This window comes from Pecten maximus, chromosome 11 (genome assembly GCF_902652985.1).
Source record: "Pecten maximus chromosome 11, xPecMax1.1, whole genome shotgun sequence".
Lineage (NCBI taxonomy): Eukaryota > Metazoa > Mollusca > Bivalvia > Pectinida > Pectinidae > Pecten > Pecten maximus.
Window position 1 is genome coordinate 12,787,848 of NC_047025.1, and position 12,915 is coordinate 12,800,762.

The window sequence follows — 12,915 nt, forward strand, 5'->3', positions numbered from 1 at the left end:
CTGATAATAGCAATCTCAACTACAGAAATTATTCCAGGGTCTTTCCCTGTTAACTTTTAAATTGTTACTTGTAAAGACAGCACATTTTTACAATTAACTATAGAAATGAACTCACTCCATATATTACGGCTAAAAATCTTATTATTTATAGCAAACCTCACAATCACACCCTCTTCCATTGTCACATTCAATACATAACATTGCACATGGTTTGGAGACATTCATCATTATAACGATAATCTGTAGTCTCCTTTTTCTTTCTACAGCATTTTAACCCAATATTTCTAGAAATGTAATCAGGGGAGATAACTGTATCAAAGCTAGAAGACAATCACAACATCTCATGGAAATTTCTGGTAATCCTAGGAAGATTTCCAAGGATTGCCGGATATTTCCCCCGCGAGATGTCGTGATTGATGGAAGAGACTTCCAGGGCTGTTATCATTTACTGCAGTACAAACAGCTGAATCAGAGTTGTATGTTTATGATATATGATTTGATGTTGCTTTTGGATGAAATTGGACAAAGACTTCCAAGGCCTGTATATAAATATCTGTAGGTCCAGAAGTTTTAAGCTTGAAATCTGACGAACTGGTTTGTCTGAATAAGCAAACAGGCCCTGGAATCGAACATCATGTTAGAGTTATTGGTTATAATGTTAATTATTTTGCAGTTAGCTATTTGGCCAATCTAATTAAAATTAGACTTGTAATTTCTGCTCCTCTACAATACCCTATGATACACTTCAATATTGCAGTGAATCGTAGAGTAATGTAGAGGAGTGGAAATTACAATGCTAATTTTAATCAGATTGCTATTTGGCGTACATGTATTACAATCCCCTTGTATCAAACCCTAGATATCTACCAGAAAAAAACGACTGTACTATGTCATTGGTAAGACACATTTTAATATACATGATCAGCAAGGTCTTGTCAATAATAAAATGAAAAACATAAGATTAAAAATCTTTCCACTGTGGCACCATACAGAATGTGATCTGTGATTTATTTTTCACATTTTGCATGACATTCAATACATCATAATAATTGAATTCATTTGAAAAAATATATATAACAGAGTATTCACTGAATTACATGTCAAACATGCGATGAAAATGTATACCATCTTGTCAAAATATTTACATTTATCAAATACAACTGTCAAACAGTGTGTTCAGGGCTGTTTTTCCTTTTTTTTCTGTCCAAACAGTTTGTCAGATCATTTTTTACCAGAGTTGTTAGTTTAAGAAATAAGGATGGCCTAATGGTTTTATGTCACTTTCCGGTTAAGACTTTTATAAAGACTTTAAGTCTTGTATCAACATCTGGAGATCAGTCAAGATTTATGCTGGATATGTCACATTAAAAAATATGACAATCCGGTTTGTCTGTACAAATGAACAGGACCCTGTTTGACAAGTAACGCTCATGCCACACCAGGAATGACATCCAGCAGTAGATTATTACTACCATTAGAGGTATTACCAGTACACACACATTGAACAAAACAAAACTGAAAATTCTCTGACTTGGTGTTTATATCCAGTCAGAACTTTTTTCCACACAGAAATATTTATGTATGACTGTCTGGTGAAAGTCTTCTTCTCAGGTCAATAAATAATCACAAAATAGTATTAAACAACTCCTCCGCATCTCACACTGATACAGCACCAATTAAACGGTAGGTTTTTCCAAATATAGTCATATTTTTTCCAAATATTGTATCCATTGAAAGTTTAACTGGACTTCCATGTTTCCAATCCAATCCTGAAAATACAGACACAGGGTCCAGACGATCACAAAAGTGCTTCACACAGAAAACAATATTCTATGACGTAACAGGATTTACATTGTCTTTGATCCACGGGTGTTCTAGTACTTTGTCGAGGGGTATTCGCTGATTTGGGTCATGTCTCAGCAACTGAAAGCACAGCAAACAATTATGAGAATTAAAATCTTTCCTTGCTTTTAAGTTGCTACATCTCTGACAAACAGTATAAGAACTGATTGAAATGCATCCAGAAAAAAAAATCTATCATTTTCCACTTGATCGACTGTATTTTATATTCCACTTTCATTCTTATAATCAATAATTAATAGGATGCTGGAATTTTTTTCCCTTCATTTTTGGTGTGATTTAGATAAATTTCAATACTGTGGATTCCATTTTATGCAATTTCGTGAGAAGCACTGTATACACTGTTTGTGGAAGAATTTCTGTTGATAATGTACCATGTCAAGTAAAATTTCTGTTGATAATGTACCGTGTCAAGTAAAATGTCTGTTGATAATGTACCGTGTCAAGTAAAATTTCTGTTGATAATGTACCATCTTAAAGTAAAATTTCTGTTGATAATGTACCATGTCAAGTAAAATTTCTGTTGATAATGTACCATGTCAGGTAAAATTTCTGTTGATAATGTATCATGTCAAGTAAAATTTCTGTTGATAATGTACCATGTCAAGTAAAATTTCTGTTGATAATGTACCATGTCAAGTAAAATTTCTGTTGATAATGTACCATGTCAAGTAAAATTTCTGTTGATAATGTACCATGTCAAGTAAAATATCTGTTGATAATGTACCATGTCAAGTAAAATTTCTGTTGATAATGTACCATGTCAAGTAAAATATCTGTTGATAATGTACCATGTCAAGTAAAATTTCTGTTGATAATGTACCATGTCAAGTAAAATGTCTAATGACAAGGTACCATCTTAAAGTATTTCTGTTCATAATGTACCACCTTAAAGTAGCATGATTTCTGTTGATAATGTACCATCTTATAAAGTAAAATTTCTGCTACACTTGTATATCTAAATCTGGTACAACTTTTCCCCCACATTTTTCTTTCATTAAGCAATGCAAGTGGAAAGAAGATTATACGATGCCCTACTTCAAGAGTTGTTTTTAAATTAAAGCTAATATTGACTTTCACACAATGGACACTTTGTTATGTCAATGTAAAAATTGTACACAGAATCTGTGTCCAAGACCATACCATGCTGATAAGACTCTTAGCAGATTCTGAAACATAGGATGGGAAACGAAGATCCACTCTTGTTATCCGTCTGTAAGTTTCCTCATGGCTAGCTGCCTCAAATGGTGGCTTTCCTACAAGAAACTCATAACATAGCACGCCCAAACTCCACAAGTCCACCTTCTCATCATGAAAATTTCCCTCAATCATTTCTGGAGGTAGGTAATCCAAGGTTCCACATAATGTGGTTCTCCTGTAAAAATTCAATTAAATTAGAGTTACACAAATTGTCAGGGCCAGTAAACCAAGTTTTTATGAATTTATATTGGTAAACAAAAGTCAACAACACCTAGAGTCAAGTAAAAATTGGTATTTAAACCAATTTTATAACAAGAGATCCAATGGGCCTGTATCACTTTTCTGCTTCTTCTGCAACATTGAAGTTGATTCAGGTGATTAATGCGGATGTTAAGCTGATTTACCACTTTATTCAAATATGAAAGTCAGGTTACATATATATACAAATTGTGTAGCCCTTCATCCCTTCAAGCAGACTTCTGGCCTAACATCAGGTCTCTGGGTCTTTTGGTTATTAAGGATAAAAATATTTGACCCTTTCGACCTTAAAAACAGGTGAAGGTCGTTCATTTGAACAAATGTGGTAGCCCTTCATCCCAGCATGCTACAGGCCCAATATGAAGTTTCTAGGCATCTTAGTTAAATTGAGAAGTCATTCAAAGATTTTAGCATATTTGATCCCTGTGCCACTTCGTTATTGAGAAGAAATAATAAAAAGATTTTAACAGGTCAAGGTCATTTATTTGAGCAAACTCAGTAGCCCTTCATCCAAACAAACCACTTCATCCCAAGTGATTTTATCAAAGCATATGTATACATGTATTACTTGTATCTGTAAACTGTGGGTCTTGAGATAATAAAAGGCCTTGGATCCATAATAAACCTTATTAAATTGTTTTTCAATTAATTTAGGCATAAATTATTTGTGTTTTTTCAGATAATATTTGATCATCGGCCAATCACTAGTCTTTTATTTGATGAAGATGAGTGAGTATACCAGGTATTTTTTCACTGTGCTAAATGAATTTAAGACGTTTGAGCTGTCCATTGTTAATTGTGTGAAGGGGTTTAGGCTGAAAATGAAATGTAATTGTAAATTTTTTCCTTACCTAGACGAGGGAGCATGAACTGACCAGCCAAAGTCGGCAATTTTGAGGTCTCCTGTGTTGCCCAGGAGGAGATTCTCAGGTTTGATGTCCCTGTGGATGACCTTTTTACTGTGACAGTACAGCAGGGCACTGGCTAACTGGTTGATGTACTGTAATATTTATACAAACTTATGTAAGAAACAAAAACAAACATTTCTGTATTTAGGGTCACTTTGCAATAAAACTTTAAAATATTCTTCCAAAAGAAAAAAATTCGAGAGATCTACAGATATACAAAAGTTCATGCCAGGTGGACAGATGGACTACAATGTTATACCATTATACTCCTGTTAAATTTACAAGATGCCCAGAGGGCCTGTATCACTCACCTGGTTTCATGAGATATGAAACAAGAATGATGCTTAAGTATATTTGTCGCTGGTATTGCTATGTCATTATATCATAAGCATTTTATATGGGTACATGTACATTGGTTTTATTGTAATTCTAAAAATGTCAATTTAGCCAAATTGACCCCTTTTGGCCCTGCCACTCAGCCCACAGGGGGTCAGCCCTGTCACTTGTACAATTTTGAATCCCAACCCCAAAGGGTACTTTATCAGGCAAATATGAGCAATATCCATTGTTTGGGTTCAGAGGCGAAGTTGTTTATATCAATTTTGCCAAATTGACCCCGCCCCTCCAACCCCCAGGGGTCAGCCCCGTCATTCGTACAATTTTGAATCCCTACCCCAAGGGGACGCTACCAAGCAAATATGAGCGATATCCATTGCTTAGTTTCAGAGAAGAAGTTGTTTATATCAATTTAGCCAAATTGACCCCTTTTTGGTTCCGCTCCTCAGCCCCCAGGGGAGTTAGCCCACAGTCAAATATGAGCAATATTCATTTCTTGGGTTCAGAGGAGAAGTCGTTTATATCAATTTAGCCAAAGTGACCCCTTTTGGCCCCGCCCCTAAGACCCCCGGGGGGTCAGCCCCACCATTTGTACGATTTTGAGTCCCCACCCCATAGGGATGCTTTTGACCAAATTTGGTCAAATTCTGAAATGTGGTTATGAAGAAGCCAATTGTTGACGGACAGACGACAGACGCCACGGTATGACATAAGCTCACCTTAAGCTTGGTCCTTTGGACCAGGTGAGCTAAAAACTAAAACTTCACTCAATATATATATATTGGACATTGCAGAATCTTTTAACATTTTTTTTACTTCAGGCCCATGAATCTGAAAATGATGTCCTGAGGACAATCAAGAGGTTAAAACATGTCTTGTTCATATGGATGTTGAGAATCCATTTTTACTACATTTTTGTATTCTATTTCAAATATAATATTATGTTTAAGTAAAACTTACCGTCACTGCTCGCTTCTCATCAAATCTTGTGTTTTTTGTCAGCTCCTTGTAAAGTTCACCCTTTGGTGCATACTCCAAAATGAGATAGACTCTGGTTTTGTCATGGAAATATCCAAACAAGCGCAGGATGTGAGGGTGTCTACAACAACACAAGTCATGTATATATAGACATCTGATGATAATGGGTCACAATATACAGTATAGTATGTATATATAGACATCTGATGATAATGGGTCACAATATACAGTATAATATGTATATATAGACTTTTGATGATAATGGGTCACAATATACAGTATAGTACGCCCAGTATATTAAATGATAATGACAGATTGCTAAACAGATTTTTTTTGTACATTTACTGTGGTACTGAGATTATACAACTTCTCACCATGTAGGAAGTCACCCCTACTACAGGTATTGAAATTTCATAGGAATCTGATATTTAATATTTAGTGCTTGAAATAAAAAGAAAAGACTAAAAATAAAAAACAAAAAAACAAGACAATTTAGAAAATCAAAGTCCCCCATCCATACCCCATGACCTCCAAACGGTCAAAATGTAGGTCAGAGTGACCTAGTTTTTATACATGACACACCACATTATCTAAGTAAACTCATGTCCCAATTATGAAGTTTCATTGTCAAGCAATTTAGGAAACAGAACAAGGACAAGACAAGGAAGGGCACAACGCAAGTGGAACATTTGAGAGTTATACATGAAATGTGTATACTGTGTTTACCTTAGATGGGATTGTATTTCCACCTCACGCCGAAGTTGATGTTCTACACCAGCTTTTTGTAATTGTGACTTAAATAGAACCTGGAACAATAAAAAAACAGTATTTCTCAGAATCTTGTTTTCATCTATAAATCAATTTTAACGTGTATGTATAATGTTGAAGCACAGTCGAAACAACTATATTTTAATGACAATTTTTCATTTCAGACATGTGTCACTGTGATGATCTGTCTTATCACTTTTTCCTGACCTGACTGGAGAGTTTCCTTTAGAATACAGGTGTATAATCTCCAAAATCATGTCAAGTACTTGGGAAATTTTTTTCAAATATTAGTCGAACTTGTTGGACCAGAGTTGTTGATTTTTTTTTAATTTGGACTGATCGAGATGTTTTGTCTAACTTTCTAGCAGGCCTTATCTAAGTGCTCAGCAAAGGCTTTAAGACCTGTTTTAACATCTGCAGGCCTGTTAAGTAGTGATACATGACAAAAGAGACAAACTAGTTTGTCTTCATAAACAAAAAGGCTCTTGTTAGTATTAATTTACATTCTTGTGCTTAACCCTTCCCTTTGAAAAGCAATTTTGGTTACAATAGTAGCATACAGAGGTACAGACAGGGCTTTTTATGGGGGCTTTTGGGGGCCATTAATGGGCCCCATTCCCAATTGAAATTATTTCATATTTAAGCCAAATTCCAAAAATTTGCAGTTTACTTCTGAAAAAAATTGTTCCCAATTCACCGATTTTCTTCCCAAAATGAAACATAAAGGTCCCTTCCCAAACCAGTGAGAAAAAGCTCTGACAGACCCTGGTGTGTTTCATGTTCATGTATTACCATTATCTTGTTACAATCTAGTCATCACAAACATGCTTAATTTAGATATACAGGACACACGAAGATAAGTTTATTTCCAGAAGTATTTATATCAAACTTATATCAGTTACCTGCTGACTCAGCTTGATGAAATTTAGTTTACAGCTATCAGTTACTGGCAAAGTTCTCGACTGATAAAGTGATATACAGTATTTAGAATTATGAAGTACTGGTATGTCATTTCAAGTTTTGTTTGATGTTGATTGGGCAATTATAGTAATATACATCATATTGCACCTGTATACCACAATTTGTTCAAGTGAGATCATACGTGTGCAGAACACACATGGCCCAACAAAGATAAATCCTTGTAATTGCTGATAAATAGATCTACAATTTCAAGGAATTAAACATCAAAATAGCTATCTATTTCCTTGATTATCTGTTTAAGATTAATTACTAAATGCTTTATATAAACAAGTATTACATAATTATCCTTCTGTCAAAGGAAACGACGATTACAAATCTCGAATCACATTCACAACATCAATGCATCTGACTGACAAAACCTTGTTCCTGCTTATAGTGGCTGTGGATTTTTTCACTTGTCATTAAAATAAAAATGTGTACTATTTTACGGTAATCAGTATATTATCTATCAACCTCAACTTCAGTCCTTACCTTCAGAGCAACAACATATTTGGTGGATTTCTCTCTGGCCAGGTACACATTCCCGAACTTTCCTTTACCTAAAGGTCTCCCTATATCAAAATCCTGCAATGACCATCTTTGTCTGCAAGGAAACCAGATAACATATAATGCTGCCAAAATTTGTTTCAGTTTGTAAAGAATTAAACACAAGAACTCAACATAAAATGTCAGAACAACAAAAGTCTTGAACTGGGAACATAATCATTGTAATATTGTTATTACAATTATTAGATATGTAATAATGAATTCAAAATTATCGGTCACAGCCAGTGAAAAGGGAGTCAAATATATATCAGGTATAAGCCCACACACCCATTTTTCACATTTTCTCTACATAGACCTATCACATATCTTCGGGAATAAGCCCATCCCAAATTTTAATGTCTAATCCACAATGGAAAAAAAAAATAACTAGAAAAATGAAATGAAGACGTGGAAAAAATTATTGTTTTTTTTCTGATTAAAATATTCTGATAAAAAAAAGATTTACATATCGTAAGCCAAAATGTTATAAAGCATATAGCATCCACAACAATAACATACAGTATTTGTTTGTTATATTTCATCTAATTTTGAAACTTTAGGTCTTTTCATTTCAGCTGTTTTAACAGAATAATATTCCTGTTAAGAAATTCAAACTATGATAAAAAACATGAATTATTTCTTTAAATGGACATAATTACTGTCTAATAAAGCAATAGAAAATGTGTTTATTTCCACACAGCATTATTTTTAAAGTAGAATTTCAACAGAGAGGACAGTTTTTATTTGATTCTGGGTACACTACTTGTACTATGAATCATTATATCTTATCAATCTTTACAAATGAAACAAAATACAAAATGTCTGAATAAATAAATAAGCCTTAAGTGGTACTGTACGTGGTAGTTTCTATAAACTTTAGCAGGATTTGAATTTGGTGTTGCCATATAAGGAAATTTGACGTACCCTGTACATATTGGTTCTTTGGTTGGGATTTGCTCTTTCACATCTTTCTCTGCACTAGACTTGGCTTTAGGGGCGGGGTCAGGACCTCCATCAGTCTTAGGAGTCTTCAGCACACGTCCTGGTTCTGTTGGGTTGGAGATCTTTTCCTTGGCTTGTACTCCAACTATCCTGGGTTTGACTGCCGTAGTAAGATGTGAATTCCCTTTAGTGGCATTGACAGGCTTCAGCACCCGTCCAGGCTCGGCAGTCATCTTTCAAAGACCTTTAGTAGTGTGTACTTTCTGCTTATTTGACACCTTGAATGAAATTTTTTTTAGGTAAAACTATATGTATCAAACAGTCTAAGGCAAAAAATATTATCAACACTTCAAAGAAAAAGAGGAAAATACTATGGAAGTCTGAATTATTCTGGTGCTTATTTTATGTCAATCTGGCCTCATGCAATCATCAGTGCTACACCAATATAAAATACTGAAAATATATAATAAGATGACAATATTTTGGAGTACTTGTGAAATACTTGCTCCAAATGACACTGATATATTTTAGTGGATGTGCCACCGATTTGATTTTTTTCCCTTCAGTAATCAACTTATTAATAAGAATAAAGTCAAATTTATCACATAGTCACATCTATAGTATACTGAATATAAGTCAAGGTTATTTCTTGTCACAAGTTTGGTCAGTGTCTATATAAGACTCAAGGAATTTCAGTTCTCCAGATGGAGGCTGCCATTAAACTTTTAACATATGACCCCTATATCCTTCAAATTGTGTCAAGGTTATTTTTTTCCCCTAAATATGTCAGATTTCCTTCTAAGAAGCCATTTGCCAAGTAACATTTATAAACCCAACATTATATGGCATTCATAAACCCATCCATGCCGATGTCTGCAGCTTATTGAAAATGCTATTGGATAGATTTTTGCTGCCTATCCTCTGGTAATGAGTTTAGATAATGTTCCCAGGGCTTTTTCTCACTGGTTTGGGAAGGGTCCTTTTTGTCTCATTTCGGGAAGAAAATTGGGAAAGATTTTTTTCAGGAGTAAACTGCAAAGGGGAATTTGGCTTTAAAATGAAATAATTCCAATGGGGAGTGGGGCCCATTAACGGCCACAGAAAGCCTTTAGAAAAAGCTCTTGCTCCCTTTGCTTATTTCAAGATAAATATAGTAATCTGTATACCATATGCTTATTATTTCAAGCTAATTGAGATGGACAGGAGAGACAATGTAGTCCACACTATCTTAAAAACTTACAGGTATGTCATGTCAGATTAAGCTGGGAAATCTCTGAATTGTACTTCCCCATATGATATGAAATAAACTGATTGTACAAGATACATGTGGACAGTTTAATTGTTATACCTTCAAATTATCTACTTCTCATGATCAATAGAACTAGATTATTGCTGAGTTGTTACACATTGCCAGTTTCCTAGTCATTAAATTCTATGACAATAGATCTAGAAGACACCAAAGTTTTATATCTAGGAGTCATATATGTCAGAGCTGTCCAGTGACTTACAGACAACACATGGAAACCACAGCAAACAAGCAAGGCATTATAAGCAGACCTCAATCTCAGAAGAAGAATTTGTAAGTACATGTTAAGTCAGAATGCACATGTACAGTAGTAACTAATATATTAAGAGCAACGTTAACCCTAGACAGCAACAGCAACTTTGGCCTTGTTAGTGTGAAACCTCACCTGGACCTAGCTTCATCAATATTCCTTAACTTATATAATGAAGGAAAGTCCCTTAACTAATTTTTTTTTGTCTTAAACCATATAATGCTTTCCTATGAACATTTCGAAGTTAAGGAATTTACTTGAGTTAAAATGGACTTTCTACTTTTGGCATCAATCAATATTTGGCATTATTATTCAACTTTTAATGGTTGATGATGTTGACCTATCAAACATTGAGAAGATCATATAATATGTATGTATCATGTGTGGATGTACTGCTAAGAAAGATGAGGAACATAATTCAATACTGATTTTCAGAAATAGCTGATTTGCAGGAAAGTAAAGAGTCAAAGTAAATAATTTCAGAAGGACAGAATTGTGGGTAAAAATTTAGAAGGAAAAGTACACCAATGGCTGTTATAAGATAAGATTTCAAACAGCTAATTAGGGTTGGTGCCTGAACTATTAATCTCCTAGTAAATTATATACCATATAATGTATCTTGTGTTTTTCTGGTTTTCTTTTTATTAAGATCTAGATCTGGTCTTTGCATCCCCCCTCTTCATGCCAGTTACCCCTTTTATAATGCTTCATGTTGGACAACTCTGGGGAATCCGAGTCAGGTTGGGTGCTTACACATTGGTGAGGGGCGATGAGCGAGGGATGGGGAGTCTTGAGTCATTAAAGTGTATCTGGGGGAAAGTTACGGAGGTAACATGTATAGGTATACATACTTGTATCTGGTATATAGCAGTGTTGGAACCAGAGGGAGGAAAGTAAATCATCTTCACGACTTTTAAAAGCCAATCGATGAAATTTAAGTATATATTCTGCACAGTACATGTACAGCACCACCTAATAACGACTTTGTTTAATTTGTACAACTTCAAATATTGTCCATTTTACTTTATCGGTGATTCGATTATCTGTTTATGTTTTCAATGTCGTTATGGACTAATATTTTAGCATAGTATATTTCAGCACATATAGTTAACTTAATATCTGTCCAGTAGATTATGCTAACGTTACCACGGAATTTTATATACAGGCCTATCTACAGTAGACTTCACATGTAGCCTATCTGTGACTCGTGAAAACGAACGATTCAGGACTATATCATCTGATAATTACAATTCCTTTAGGCTTTAAGGCATTAAAACGAAAAAAAGCATGACTAAAACATATAAATCCTACAAATCCCCTTCTTCTGCCATACTGTACCTATTCCAACCTCAAGATTCCGCACCAACATGAGCCGCAACAACGTTCTCCAATTGATAGATGGTGTTGTGTTTGAAGTTCGTGTCGGACAATTTGATTGGCTGAATTCACTTATTTCCGTATGCTGCAGAACTACTTTCGTTTCGCCAATTTCATTTTATTATTTTTTTATTGCTGTTTATGTTATATTATTTACATTTTCGATAGCAAATATATTCTTAAAAATCAAATATGAGCATTAGATTCGCTTCTTAATAAAAAGAAAAACTTAAAAATAGGCTAATTACCTATTTCCGGAATCCGAAGACGGTTAATTTATATCCGGAACAGGTGCTCGGCGACACACATATCTTTGTTGATGAAATATTATTCTAATTTGATTGCTATTCAGACACCAGTTGTACAGTCATGGACTTATAGATATATATTTTTAACTGTATAATTAACGGTATTCGTAGTGGGATTTTGTTCGACAATTGAAAAAAAATCCCCAAACACGAACAATTTAATATAAATACCCAACGATGTATAAAGTATGTTCTATACTAAATATACGTCGTAGGGTATATAATTGTTCGTGCAGAGACACACGTGTCGTTACAAGCAGAGACACATATAACTATCTATTATAGGTCTCTGCTACTAAAGTAACTTTTTTACTACTGGTCTAATAATTTCAGATACGTTTTTATATTAATTTGAAATAGAGATATCGATTTATTTAAAATAAAGCAAATATTTATCATTCAAATGCATATATCTTTTTAAATGCAAGTATCTCTACATTTATCTGTATTTAAATCATAGGTAGTTGTATTTAAAAAAAATATGTCTAGTCGTTTGGGGTTTTACCCTTCATCCATAATTCAAATACCATTTTAGAAACAGACATCTCTATATTATTTCAAAATGAGCAGGGACATATACATATGCATGTCCATAAATAGAGATCGATGTGTCTTAATTGAAATACATCACTGGAATCACTGGATGACTTCAATCTAAGTCTTGGGTGACTTCTCTGTGATGTATGGTGGCGTTTTCCCATAAATGAGAAATCATCTTTTGCGACTTCATTCCGGTTGCACACACACTTTAGTATCATAAAATTGTATTTACACTTTGAAAGTTCTGAAACACATAATATATACTCAGAGTGTGATGTTGATATTTAATAGTCCTACAAACAAGTTAATGTAGCTAATGAAAAAGGTAGACAAAACGACTGTAACCCGCACATCGGTTAACGAGTAATCCACTAATAG

At 34.3% G+C, this 12,915-nt stretch overlaps 1 protein-coding gene across 1 annotated transcript; it reads right to left on the reverse strand.

Annotated features, from left to right (window-relative positions):
* Positions 1-893: 893 nt before the first annotated feature.
* Positions 894-11,712, reverse strand: LOC117337897 (serine/threonine-protein kinase Aurora-2-like). The gene is made up of 8 exons (XM_033899040.1): positions 11,651-11,712; positions 8,739-9,034; positions 7,761-7,872; positions 6,267-6,346; positions 5,523-5,661; positions 4,170-4,318; positions 3,004-3,235; positions 894-1,923 (listed from the first exon to the last, which is right to left on the reverse strand). The coding sequence occupies exons 2-8, from the start codon at positions 8,987-8,989 to the stop codon at positions 1,831-1,833; spliced, it is 1,056 nt and encodes a 351-aa protein (XP_033754931.1). The 5' UTR covers positions 8,990-9,034; positions 11,651-11,712; the 3' UTR covers positions 894-1,830.
* Between the last annotated feature and the right edge of the window lie 1,203 nt (positions 11,713-12,915).